This window comes from Copadichromis virginalis, linkage group LG16 (assembly GCF_057382275.1).
Source record: "Copadichromis virginalis isolate Kocher_CV1m ecotype Utaka linkage group LG16, C_Virginalis_male_GT1.1, whole genome shotgun sequence".
Classification (NCBI taxonomy): Eukaryota; Metazoa; Chordata; class Actinopteri; order Cichliformes; family Cichlidae; genus Copadichromis; species Copadichromis virginalis.
The window spans coordinates 23,240,822-23,255,908 of record NC_140633.1 but is presented as its reverse complement, the minus strand read 5'-3'; the positions used below and the strand labels follow the sequence as shown (position 1 = coordinate 23,255,908).

Genomic DNA, 15,087 nt, shown 5'->3' with positions numbered 1-15,087 from the left:
ATTCACACACAGTACTGTGCAAAAAATTTTGAGTCATACCTCATTTCTCTGTATTGAGCCAGACTTTGTTGTCATTTTCAAGTAGTTCTACAGGCCCTCTAAACATCTTTCAGACTTTATCTAAAGATGCTGGAATTTTCAGTCCAGCATGTCCACAGCTATCTGTAAAACATGGTGGAGGCTCTATGATGGTTTGGAGCTGCATTGTATCCAGCTGTGTTTAATTCCATCTAAACTGATGGAATTATTAATGCAAGAAATGCACTTTCAGATTAACCTGGGATGTAATACCATCTGGAAAGTGTCTGTTTAGCTTTATTTTTTAGCATGACAATGATAAACGCATTGCCAATTGACTAAAATCACACCTGGATAGAAAAAACACACAAGGTCAGTCTATGACATTCAGCCATAGACTGACCTCCCCAGAGCACTGACCTGAACATTGCTGAAGGAGTTTGGGATCATCTTGACAGATAATGGAAAGAAAAGGCAGCCAACATCCAAAGAAGAGCTTTGAATGTCCTCCAAGAAGCCTCAAGAACTATTTCTGTAGACTACTTAAAGAAATTACAATACAGGTTGCCTCAGAGAGTTCAGACTGTGTTGAAGAATGAAGGTGGTGATACAAAGCGTTGACTTTCAAGCTCATTAAAACTGTACAAACTTAAACTTATGCTTCATATACTGTATTTTTCTGGATGTTTGCATGTTTCAATATGCAGCTGCACCTATTTTCCATTTTCCTAGTAATGAAAAGAAATGATGACTGATTCAAGACTTGTGCAGTACTGTGGATTCAAACATTTTAGTGCTATGAATTTTGTTATATTTAAATATTCAGTATTGGAAGTGCTCCTTACAATGGGTCTATTATGCTTATTGCCATAGTAATCCGTAGACTCTTGTGGAAAAAAAATGTTTTGAGCACCCCTCCCTATGCCCACACTTCCTTAAAGCTAACTTTCTTCTAATTGGCTGCTCACTGGAATCAGAAGGTTTGAACAGCAGGTGGTACTCTGCAGAGTAACCCTGCCATTAGTGAGATCCAGTAGCCAAAAGAGCCAAAAAACCTATGTGCAAACAGTCTTGTTTTACACTACATATTGGCCTATACTATACACTATATATTACTTACATATATGCTGACCTCATTATGTGAAACTTTGGCCATGTTTAATATAAGCATCCACTACCAGGCCACTTCACATAATTCCAATTATTCCGCCCTTTTCCTCTTGCTTCCTGAACACATAGGTCTCACCGTGCCTAAAGCATCTTTGCTTTATGATTAAGGTTTGAGCAAAACAAAGCAATATTTGTAATATTAACATTTAATCCAGTTACTCTCTGTAATTTAAAAGGTTTACAGCTTTTGCCTACGTCACCCAAAACAACACCCCAGTGTGCAGCTTTCAGCTTACTTTTTTAACTGCTTTCAAAGCACAGTTACAGTTCTCTGGTCTACACCAGGGAGCTTAAAAGATTATTCAACTCATACTATTATCTGTCCAGCTTTAAAGCAATTCGTGTCACTTTTTGGTATGCAACTAAAATATAACCCTGTGTATAGCAGCAAAAAGGAAAAGCTAAAAGTGATGATGTAAGTGAAAATTTCAATCTGCTTTACTGTGAGTGCTCATGTGATGTAACATGCTTTCTCTGCTTTTCTCCCACATCCATTAGTTCAATTCAGTCATATTATAAAACCATATGCCCAGACATGAATTTATAGCAACACATTTAATTGGTATGTTACTTTAGAAATAATAGAACAGCAGAGTCGAGGTTAAAATAAAAATGGCTGGGGAAGTGGTTGAAAAGACTCACCGATGTACTGGTTCCACTCTGGGTCCAAATCAGCTTGATTGGCCAGGCAGCCCTTCATGACATTCAGGCAGTAATTCTTACAAGGCTTTACTCCTGGCATACTCTGACAAAAGGGGCAATACAGCATCTTTGTCACTGCTCGAATACATGCTGGAGTGCTGCTAACCTGCAAGGACACAGAATGTGACAGCGGTCATTAGTATCTAGTAGCACCTACGAAATATATGGTAATTATAAATCTATTTTATTAAAGTAACTGTGCCAGTTAAAGAATTTTGAGTAATTTATAACAAGAAAACTGTCCAGTAGAAAACTTTTGCAAAGTTTTACCATAATGCTATTGTCCTATTGTCAAAAAAAGTTTCAGTTATTAATCAGCAAAGGCCCTAGAGAGAGACCGTTTTTGCTGACTGAAGACTTAAAGAACGTTCTTATGCAATCAGTCACTGCCGATGAACACTTCACATAGGATAATTTGGCTTGCAATTAAACCACAAGTCTTTAAATAAAGTCAAATATCTATTTCCCCACTCTATGGAATATAATTTCTATTTTAAAATGTAGGGTTATGTCACTAATGAAAAAGTAAAAATCCAAGCTAATAAAGAAGACAAAAGTGGCAAAGTAGAAAAATCTGCTTTCATAGATAACCTGATAAACTGTCTCCATGTATGAAAACACATACAAGCATTGATAGTAATAGGCTAACAGCTGCAGGAAACAGACAATTAAACACCTCTGAAATGCATTATGTTACAGTGACTGCATGTATAGATATTGAAGATGATAAACAGTGAAGCAAGAGATAAGATGCACCTTTGTTTGTTTCAGCTTTTCACTACAGTTTGTTTAACAGATAACCGATGCGACTCAAAAACAGGGTTATTTTAATAAGTTAATAGGACAAATTATGACATACAACTTGTGACCACTTTGTTAGGTACGTCTATTCAGTCGCTTCTTAATGCAAATATCTAATCAGCCAATCACGTGGCAGCAACTTTTTGGTTATTGTTGGCAGTGTAATGGTATGGAGGGTTCCTTAGTACAAGCTGAGAATGGTTTAAATATCATAGACTCTCTGAGTTCTGTTCTTGATCATGTTTAACCCTTCATGACCACAGTGTACCACAGTGCACCAGTGTATCTTCTGATAGCTGCCGCCAGCAGGATAACTCACGATACCATGGAATGGCATCATGTGTTTTTTTTTCCCCCAGACAAAACCACACATCCCTGCCAGATGAAGTGAATTCAACCCTTCATTACCACAACCTCTCATGTTCCAAATGTTATTTTGATTTGATTGTAAATTACTAATCCTTCCAGATGCCCATTGGAAGCTGCAGAAGTACCCTCTAGGGTACAAAAACCCCTGGTTGATAATTAACCTTTAGGCTACTTTGACAAACAGCGGGAAGTTAGCTACAATGAAAAATGCTCTCATTCACAGGATCCTGAAGTAATACTCACAATAAAAAAACTACAGAAGACAGCTGACCATCAGCTGGATCATCAGCTGCTATATTCTATTCAAGTCATTTATCAGACTGTGGGAGTACCAAAGTGCAAAATGTCATTAGTGTGTGTTTTTTGAAATCATAGTGAGGAAATCGATCTCATAGCAAATACAAACTCCACTATGCGATCTGCTAAAAAACATTTGATGACATTATTTATAATATGGAGCATTCATTATTCCTACTCTCAGTATGCAGTTACTTGCACTCTGAAGACCTGTTAAGATGTTTAAAATTAAATGAGCTATTTTCATGAACTAACAAGACTCTTAAATCTTAAACACCTTTTAGTCTGGAAAAAGTGCCTTTTTACACTACACTAACACTTATTATTGTCTCACTGCATTAAAAATACAAGAAAAGCAGCTATAATGCAGCATCACAGCTCTTTTTGTTTTAAAGAAGCGATGCACAGCGACGTCTTCACCAAAATTAGCTGTTGTTTTGTGTAAAATGAGTGCACTTATTGTAAATTGATTTGGACAAAAGCCTGTGCTAAGAACATGAAAGGATTGGGAAGCGAAGGTGTTCATACCACAATAGTACCTTATGTTTTATGTAACAAGATTTGACAACATAAGCAACATGCCAGCGACAAACTGAAAATTTAGAACTACTGTACTACAAAGTCCACGGCAAATGATTTCAAGCAAAAAGTAAGGCTTCTGAGGAACTGGCAGATCAGAGGTGTAAGCAGGACCCTGACAAAAAATATCTTAAAAATTAAGGTTTACCCATTCATTTTCTTTTTCATATATATTTTTTATTATTTACTTTTTTTTTTGTGAAGACAGCTAAGTGCAGTGAATCAAAAAATGGTATTTGTGGTCAGCTCTCTTGCAATTTTGCCATTTTGCCTTTGAACATTCACTCAAGCCAAGTAAGTACAAGTCAAGCCTGGACTAGACAAAAAACATGGCTGACCTTTTCAAAGTCTACAAATTAGAGAAGCTCTCAGTGATATGTCTTAACAGCTGATGTGCTTCAAAGCCCTGCTTCTTTCATACCCCCTTCTTTCACAGTGCAGTGCTAAGAATCACCAAGAGAGGAAGGCACGTAAGAAAAACACGTTATACATAGACATACTTGCCCTCACTAGCAGACAACCCCCACACATCAACTCGCAGACAACTGGCGTCAAATACAAAACTTGACACTGAATATTCTAAAAATGCTTCTGCCAGCATCTGTATCACCTGACACAGGTGTAAGGCAGCAGCTCAGGGCAGTCAACAAAGGTTTCTTGTAGATCACAAGGCCGTGAGGAGAAATAATCACTGTTAGTAATGTTTGAATTAGCAGTATTTATGGGTGCTCACTTATCAATTTCATTGAAAAAAACATTTTAAAAGTTAAATTTTTCACAATTTCAGAAAAATACAGTGGTGCCTCATCATTCCACAAATTTAGATTTGGAGCAATTAAGAGAAAGGTGCATTTTCTCTTTCTCTATAACTATTAAACAATTCATGCAGAAAACACATCAATATTGCTTTGAATGACAATCAAAATATTGTTGTTAATCAAATAATACATATTCAGAATGCACCCATCCTTACACTTTGCTGCGTATAAGAGTTCCAACGTGACCTCCTTTAACAATAACTATAATATTGTGACTTAAAATAAAAAAACAGAGATCATTTTCTTTTTCTTTTTTTCCAGAACAAAAGAGCAAATTGTTTCTGTAGAGTTTATTACTACAGAGACTGTTTTCAGATAATGGAAGTATTCTTTTTAGTTACCTGCATGACATTTCAGATATTCTAAAAACTGTCAACTAGGAAAATGATTATTAAATTGTATTCACTACAAATAGCACAAGTCTGAGCTGTGCTGATGAGATCTAGACACAGGTTTGCGCTTCCTCAAAGCTGTGAAAAGCAATAAAATGCTACATCACCTACTTTAATTCAATATATTGTATATCCCAGGAGCAATAAGCATGGATGTCACATCTTAGCAGCGCTGAGAAACAGACACCTCTGGCATGGTGTCTGTTTTTATTATGCTTACACCCAATCTCTCGTGATGACTTTATACCCTGAGGATCAAAGGGCTGCAGTCCCAGACAGATGACCTGGATCTCAGGTCCCACTGAAATGTCAAGAGGTGAAGCTAGGACACGCTGGGCTCTAAGGACTGCAGGGTACAACTCTAAATGAATACTAACAACACATCTTCTGTGGCTAAATGCTCCTCACTGCCACTACTGTTAGGGAGGGTGGGACCTCAGGGGAAAGGAAGGGAACGTGGTTAATGCTCAAGTATGGTGGGATTTAACAGACCAAATGAATGGTGGATTTATAAGAGTACAGCAGTGTCTTCTCCATTTGCCCTCTGTTTCTCATTATTCAAGGCTTCTATATTTTCATTAGCTTTTAGTTATATAGCCTACTGGGAAGTGGCTCTATAAATATTCATAATAGACATGATAATCAAATCTAGCTGATAGACTGTATTGAAAAAACAAAAAGCAAAGAAGCCAAAGAGGATGGCTGTGGATTCGCAATGTTGTGAATCAGTGCTTCTCTGAACCCAAATGACAGTGTAGAAACAACATTGTTGTTAAGCGTGACTAAATCCAAGGCTTAGCCTTTTGCTTTCCCTTTAATCTCACTTTGTACATGATCAGCCCTACATACACTCCCAGGGCAGTATGGTATTGCAGGAACTGCATACAGATTGCTTTGCATCAAACTGAATACACAGGCAACAGTGTGATTAATGACTTCTATATACTGGATGAACAAATATAAGGCAAGAGAGCAATAAACAGCGATAGCAGACATTTCTTTTCTCGCCTTTTTTGTTGTCTGGGAATTTCTCCTGAGCAATCCACACACCCTTCAACAATGTTTTCTAGACAGCTCCATGAACGAGCCACCTTGAGGACTAAATTTTCTGAAGACATACCCTGAGAGAATCCGAATTACTCTGAAAGTATATCTGGGATAAACTTGATCATGTGAAAACTAGGGCAAATGTGTGCTTTTTAAAGAATTTAAAGGGTTAAGAACATTTACCTTAGACACTCTCTGGGCTACCTCCCGGCCAACGGAGAGCCCCTGGACAAATGTGCGTGCAGCGATGAATGCGCGGGTAACCTGAGCCTTGAGCTTCCTGGGCACGTCTCCAAAGGGCTTCAGCTGGTCGGTGTACTTACTGATACACTCCAGATAGTCCTCAGTGATGACATACTGGGAGTTGAGCAGTGTGAACATACGCTCCAGCAGCCGTGACCAAAAGTCATTAAGCATTTCCTCTAGGTTAACATTCCCTCCAGTGTAATAGCGCTTCAGTTCAGCAAACAGGTTCTCAAAGACCTCTGCATTCTGCATGTAAGGCTTGCCGTAAGTCCTCATAAACATGTCATTCAGGGACCTCTCCGTGTTCTCCAGCAGCTCCAGGAAAAATTCTGGATTAGAAGAAAACAGAAAAAGCCTTTATTACTGTCCAATTTTATTTCATGTGTGACGGTGGTCTCAGTTTATTCTGTACGGTGGTGTCAGTTTATTCTGTACATGTCATACATAGACATGGTTTGACAAGATGCACTGGGAACCTTCACTGCATTTACAATTAAACAGAAACACAGCAAAATGACATTAAATGTGTCTGATTGCAATCTAGAACGCTGCTTAAAAAGGAAGCCTGCTTGATTGCAATGCAAATATGACAACAGCCAGAAAACACTAAAATAAAACAAACAAAGAAATCAATTATAGCGTTTGATGCCGTTTTCATTTTGAACTGAGATCACAGCTCTGTTGACTTTTATTTGCAGTAAACTCGTTTTTTGATGACAAAGGGAAGTTCCCCTATATATTTCTGGAAAATAATAAACTCTGTATTCGCTTTATTGTCCATATCACTCATGTAAACCCAAAACACCTTCCTGTACTGTTCATTGACAGAAAGAATCTACAGTTCAGATAAAACACTTTGCATATATTAATATTTCTCTATATGGTGAAAAGCATACCACTGTGAAATGCAATAAACTTTCCATCATCATGATTATGACAGCACAATGCAGTTCAACTGCAGCATTTGCATGAGTCTGCACTCTCCTTTTTAGACTTCACTTGTTGTTTGTCTCATGACCTCTGTGACATGCCAGAAAGTGGGATTAGATGATATTTCTGACCATCTGCTACAAACAACAATAAAATTGGCATAGAAGGGCCAGAATGAAAATTTAAATAACCTGTACATTTAACTGCAAAGAGAGTCAAAAGAGGATTCAGTACAGACTCCAATTCAATAAAACTGAAAGCTTTTTATATTCCTAAGTGGGCTTTATGGTTACAACCCAAAGCTTTAAAGAAGCGTGAACTCTTAAGTGTATCAGCTGATATATTTTGCTCCTTGGAGGCAGCAGAAAGAGCTGTATGAAGAATATTACCATATTATCACCAAGTTATAACATGGCAAAATGTGAGCAACGAGTCTTGCACTTGGATTTCTTTGGAGCCATGTGCCAGACAAAATGCATAACTCTTCTGGTGGGCTGTATACTGTCTTATGTGGTACTTTTGTGATTTGTCAGTGAAAGTAGCAGCTGCATCCTGCATCTGGAGTAGGGTTGATGGGAGGACACAGACTGAATCAAAATGTAAAATAAAAAGAGACAAAGAAATCCCCCCCCCCCCCCCCCCCCACACACACACACACCTTTCATTTTACACATTTATCAGTTAATTTATTGTTCATATAAAAATACTGATTAAAAGTACTTTTAGATCTTAGATTTTAGATGGTAGGAAGCGAGGTGTGGACAAAGCCAGCAGCAAAACTACACGTTTGGGATACTTCAGGATAAAGAAAGAAAATAATGTTGTCCTAATATCGTCACACCAGCTACTGATTCCAGGAAATTTTACTATTTGTGTTTTATTTTAAACAGTATTGTGGACTATTATGAACATGTAGACTACTACTGTAAATCTGTATGTTCTCGAGCTATCATAAAAGCTAGGTTACACCTCTCCCCCCAAGCCATGCACATTAGAGTCACTTATCACAATGGCCCAGACAAAAGCGTAATGGATTTGAAGTGGTCATTAGCTTCCAGCAATGCAGGTAAAATTACAGATTACAGCAGCAGAGAAACCAAATGACCCGACTCTCCATAATGCCACACCAAGTCACATCTGATTAGTTACATCAAGAGGTACCCGAGATGCACACTGACAGAAAGTAAAATATGGAAAACACGCGTCATTTGCAAGGTTTTTAGAAAATAAAATGTTATTTTATGATATTATTTCATCGTTTAAAGACTAATGTATAGTGGCTTAAAAAGGCAGGGTTTTGGTGTGTATCATTTGAACTTGAAGAGCAGAGGTTTGTTTTTTTTTAATCTTACATTAATGTATTCACAAAAAAAAACTGTCTTTCATTTAGTGCATGCTCACAAAATACTTGCTTTCTTTATTCTCATCAGATTTAATTATTGTTCATTAGCACATCTTATGAGGCACCAGTGAGTATTAACTGTCATACTCCCCCTGGAATCTGACAACATTAGCTTACTTTCACACACGTTTGGTGCCTAAGGAGATATCATTTCTTTTTTTAATTTACTTAACACATCTTATATTAGAACTTACAGTAGGCAGGACTCATGACGTTAGCCAAAGTCTGGTTATTTTTCAGTATACTTGAGAATATGTAATAAATGTCCACAGTTAGCAGTCATTTAAATATGGTAATCTTTAAGCATGATTTTTGCTTCAGTAATGTGTTTGTGGTAATGAGAACAGTCAGTGATGCTGAGCGATGTGCACATAGATTAATGACAGTGCCAAAACAAATTCTACTTAAAATCATGAAAATAAGAAAAACAAACCTTTATACAGCCATGTTCTGCTGAGAGACTAATTAAACATAACCAATTTAATTAAAACAGTGTTTATAATCAATATGACATTATATTTGATATAATTCTAAGCTCTGCAATGGAGTGATTACGATGAATAATTTCATTATGAATGGCCTTGGTATAAATCACCAGCAGAAATATTAGGCTAAAAAAGACATCATAATGTAATTAGTGAAAACTCTTGAGGGGATCCATATTTCATGACAGAAAATGAAAACCATAGTGAAATGTCAAAGAGTAAAAATTACCTGGAGAATTTACATAAATCCTAAACATATATTACTAAGACGTTTGTCCAAATAATCATTTGCATTAGCTGCAAACAGAGAATAATGATGCTGAAATGCTGGACAGCAGTGATTCAAATACTCCCAGCTTACACAGAGTTCATTACATTTCGCTGATAAAGCTCCGTTTGGCTCCAGCTCCTCAGTATATGCACAGAGCTGTGCAGAGGTTACACACAGCCATTCTCTTTGTGATAAAAAGAAAGCATCTGTTTCTGTGCTTCTGCAGAAACCTACTGATGGATGGCCTCCTAGATGTCAGCAGTCTATTTCAGCAATCTTGAAACACAGCATCCCTGTTTCAGATTTCTGAACTAGATGGTGGAAAAGGCAAGTTTTGTGAATTTTATTTCTAAGCAGACCACAGCTTTTTGGAGACAACAGAGACTCTGAAGTCGACTTCATTTGGTCTTTACACATAACCAAAGGAGTTTGCTGTGGATCGGATGACATCTACTGTGAGAACCCTCAGGGGAAGTGGCCTGCAGAATTAATTACTACAGTCTTCTGAACTGTGACCAGCCAGCTGAGGAGGGAAAAGGGGTTGGCTTTCCAAAACATTTCAGCCTTCTTCAATTGGGTACATGCAATATATTGTATTGGAGTCTACATACATAAACCAACTTTTTATTTTTTAACTGGGCCACATTCAGCGTCATGTTTATTTGAGCACAATAACTTTAACCAGAAGTAATTGGGATTTAACTGATATGTTAAATAATATAAACCAGTACACATCCATGCTACAATACTGTTTGGCCTGTTTGCGCTGTTGGCAAAAGTGAAATAAACAAATGAATAAATAAATAAATATCAATGATAAAAAAAAAAAACAGGGTTGGTAGATTTTGCTTACATGCTAAAAATGGGTCATTTTAACCTGTTGCTAAGTGGTTGCTAGGCATGTATAATTCAAATTTTGTGGAAAATTAAATTAGTTGTTACTATCATGAAATAAAAACATTATGCTTTTATAAGGTCTCATAGGTACAAAAAGGAACGAAAAAAGACTTATTTTGGCGCATTTCTATGGAACGCCAGGACTGCCATAATGAATTAATTAAATACACCATTAAATAATTAATTAAATGTGGCAATAATTAATTAAAATTGGAATTAATTAATTAAATAAATAGTTATGACACATGTAATTAATTAATTATTGCCACATTTAATTAATTATTTAATGGTGTATTTAATTAATTCATTATGGCAGTCCTGGCGTTCCATACATTGCTAGGTGGTTACAATGCATGGTTAATTAAATTTTTGTGGCTATAAATGAGATGTTATTGTTGTAACTAAACTGATGTGGTCCTTTTATAATGTGTTACAGGTGCATAAAGCCAAAGAAAGGTCATTTTAGTCTGTTGCTAAGTGGTTGCCAGGCAATCTGATGCTGTCATATTATTATTATTATTATTATTATTATCGGTGTGAAATAAAACAATGTGATGCTTATAGGTGTTACAGGTGCATAAATGCTGAAAAAAGTCTTTTAAGCCCATTGGTAGTAGTTGCTAGGAAGCATGACGACATGGTAACATCTGATATAGATAAGAACCTTCAGGGGCCTAAGTTTTACCGGCAGGGTGTACCTGCAGTGTTATGGCAGACAACTTTAATACTTTTTTACCACAGTGATTCTAATTGGTTTGGTGCTTTTTGAGAATCTGGGAAGTATATCTCAAAATGTGGACTCATCTGTCATCTGTCAAAAAGAAATTAGAGATATTTAGACATAACTAGATAAAGGCATAAACAAGGTCTCAGAGTAGAGTGCAATTTAAGATGGATGTTTTTTTTTGTTTTTGTTTTTCCCCCACTCAGAATTTTGTAATTTCAACAAAAAAACCACAACCACTCACAAAAAACAGTTTCTGCAGAGAACATGTGGAGCTGCTTAAAATTATATGGAAATTACAAGATTTCATAAATGCATTCACTCTGGCAAGGCAGGAATTGAATAAACACTAAACAATACAGTGGGGCATTGGCTTTCAAAGTCACATACCAATAAAAAAGAAAGCAAGAAAGAAATTAGCTACATCACTTTAGAACTGGGAATATTTTCTGATTGTCACATTACTGCAAGCAACACTTTGCCACAACTCTATGTCATTTTTTAGCAAAGATACACACTATAAACTACACAAATATACACGATTTCTTGACCTGTATGAATGGCACCTGTTTGAACAGCAGGGCAAATAGCTGTTATCTCCCACAGTTCACCTAGCATCTTTCACGGCAATATAGTTAGTCAGAGAAGGAGCCCGGTTCTCACTTTGTGATTGTTGAAACAGCATAATATAACACAAGCAGTATGATATTCAGCCTCCTCGAGCTCCAATGATTGTACATGAAACTAGCAATTTTGCTGCATTTCAGATTCTCCATGTCTGTCAAAAGCTGGGTCATTGATCGGCCTGACAGGAAGTGCCAGTCTATAGAGTGCTGCTCTGAGTGCTATGCTGCTGTAGAGAACATGACAGGTTGATCGTTTATGTCTCCATTTCTCTACGTTAATTTTTATGGCCAGTCTTTTATGGTCACCCTGTGCTCTTATTAATAAAATAAGAAAAAGGTAAATGATAACCCGATTGAAGACAAATATATCATCTAAGGTCTAATGTTATTAAATGTCAGGGGATTATTCTTCATTTTTTAAGTTACTGTATCAAACCCTTTAGTTAGTGTGCTAGCTCATAGACGTTAACAGGGATTTGACATATGGACTCTAACATAAGGTGCATGATTTAAATGCATTAAAGAGCAATTTCTTTTTTTTCTTTTTCTTTTTTTGTATTTCTAAATTGACTAGAAACTTTGCTGATCAAAACTGCACTTGAAGACATTTCCATGTAAAAGACATATTTTCTTGCCTGACAAAACAGAGACATCTGAATTCAGATGCCAAAAGCAAACACCAAGGGATGACTTTAAATTATGACAAAGTCAAAGGGTCCAAAGACTTATAAATCTAACAGAGGATCAGCATAGTTTTCTCAAATATACTTACCAGCCTAGGAGCAGTATTGTCTTTCAATTTAACCTTCACCCAAAAAGAATTAGGTTGAAGGTTAAATTGTCTTTATTAATAGTAAACATAAGGAGTATACTTAATGCCTGATTGGGAGGGACATCACATGGGGGGTGGGGAGTTGTCTAGCTGGCAAAAATGGATGATGTCATAGAAGCATCCACAACAGAATATAAGTAATGAAGACGTTATTGAGCAATTTCCTACAAAGAAGTATCCTAAGTTAAATGTCAATACCAAAAATGTTTGCCAGGCAGAGAATGGACTATTGATGCTTTAAAATATCAGTGTCTGGAGAACTATAGGAGTCCTGGGGTTGTGGTGTGTATTGAGTTTTTAAAGCTTAGTTAAAGGTGTGCTATTAAAAAAGGGCTACTAAAAAGCTGTATGGGGTTAGAATAACAATTTTTATTTATTTATTTTTATAACCTAAAATAACAAATACTCATCACTTAGACACCAGAAACTTTCATAGTACTTTCAGAAGATGGATACGTCATAACTTAAGAAGCAGACATACTGCAGTATTTTCATGTTATTTAATTTAATTTATATAGTGTCAGTTCACAATTCATCTGTACACTCATGTCATGTCATCTATACTCTTTGTACTGTAGTAGGACCCTACAATATTACAGAAATGAGATCAAAAATTCCCTATTAGAAATAAACAGAAAGGGGCCTCTGGCAGAGGTACAGAGAAGATCTAGTCATCTAGTCACATAACCACACCTGTTTGCTGCCCACACAGTACTGTTTTATATGGCTGGCACTTTCTCAGGAGTCTTTTTGGGTTAAGTGCTTTGGTCAAGGGCACCTCAACATTGACTGCATAAAAATACAGTTTACATTTTTATATATAACGGTAAAAATTTAACAACGCTGTGACAATGCAACTGATATCAATGGGTACCACACACAATGTGCGAGGCCGTTCATATTGGATAAATTGCAGAGGATGGACCACATTAATATTCTGCTAGGATGCTCAGCACCATGGTGTTTGTGGTCAGCAGGGCCAAGAATTGATTAACAATTACAAACCCTGACGTTGGACTTTAATGAGTGAGATAAAAAAGAACTCTCTGTGCTAGCATTTGCTTTGTCTGGTTTCTTAGACCAGTTATTTTCTCTGGTCTTATTTTATGGATTATAGTGAATATTATAATATTATAATAATAGCATTTATTACTAAATTACAGGAATTCTGCTGCACGTTTGGTACCGATGATATTGTTTCTCTTTTAGATACAAGTGTACCGTGCCCCTGAGCTCTTGCAGACATTTCAGAGTGGATGAGTCTTGGCATAGTTGAGACCGTACCCTCTTATTGTGACACATAGGCTGTGGTGTCAGGAATGTGTGGGCTGCCCAACTACTATCTGCTACAGTAACCATCATCACAGTCTGCATAAAATGAAAAAAATATTCAAATACACCGACTCTCTGTAGGCGGAAACCTAAAGCAAAGCTCTGAAAAGATAGAAAAAGGGCATTCAAGTGAACTAAAAGCTCTTTATTGTTTGGATCTATATTCTTTGGTTCAGTATCTTGTTATTTAGGTAATACTGCTTCATAATGAATAAGCGCACCTCTGGGAACACGGAGGAATTATACAATCGTTATAAAACAACTTTTTATGTGCCTGAGCAGCTGATCTGCTAGTTAAATCATCTAGTTAAATTGATTACATAAACAAACAGTAAGGGAAAATTTTTAATTTAGCAAACAATATCTCAGATTTCCTAAACAGTTTATCAGTAAAGACCCTCATCCGACACACAGTCTCCTTCAAAAACCTGCAAACAGCATTTGCTTTGACTCTAATTAAATTATGGAGAGTGGCCGCAAACCCCACGAGAACAAGGGGTGCCCGGAGTCATGCATCTAAGTGCTGCTGGACAAACCCCATTTCCCTTCCTCATGATATTCACCATCTTGACAGGGGATGATCAAAATAACACCTATTTATTTATGCATGCTTCCAGGAATCACATGTGGCCTCAAGAAGTGTATTCCTGGAAAAAAAATAAAAAAATAAACAGACATCATTGTGACATTGAGTTTCTGGGCACCAGTGGAATCATCTGAGAGTAGCATGCTGTAACCCAATAGCATTAGTTTCATATAATATGTTGAATATTTTGAATAGAATGAAGACAGAACGACATGACATTGACTGCTGAATATTAAATTGCACACTTAAATCACTCAACCAATATCCATTGTTGACTTTGAATACATTCCAGTCGCAAAATATTACAATGCATGCTTTCAATCTTTACTTGAATAAACTTTTTTAGATAATTACTCTCTCTCTTTTGAGAAATTAGGCTTTACCCATGTTGTAATTTACATGCATTTAGTGGACATTAACATATTATACAGCAAGTAATTAATAGTGATGTCGGTGACTTTAGTTTAGCATATATTTTAAGTCCATTAGGATGCATAGTTGTTAAAATTGTCCTTATTATCAATGTTGTGCTTAGTCTGTTTTCTAGCTGTTTCCTGTGCATC

General features: G+C 36.6%; 1 protein-coding gene across 2 annotated transcripts in view; it reads right to left on the bottom strand.

Annotated features, from left to right (window-relative positions):
* LOC146690798 (glypican-6-like) overlaps positions 1-15,087 on the bottom strand; it is a 78,994-nt gene that overhangs the window by 41,806 nt on the left and 22,101 nt on the right. For both annotated transcript variants that reach the window (XM_085433892.1, XM_085433893.1), the window contains exons 3-4: positions 6,377-6,768; positions 1,831-1,996 (exon numbers count right to left, since the gene is read on the bottom strand). In XM_085433892.1, the coding sequence (XP_085290018.1) occupies positions 1,831-1,996; positions 6,377-6,768 (558 nt within the window). The remainder of the gene's footprint in view (positions 1-1,830; positions 1,997-6,376; positions 6,769-15,087) is intronic.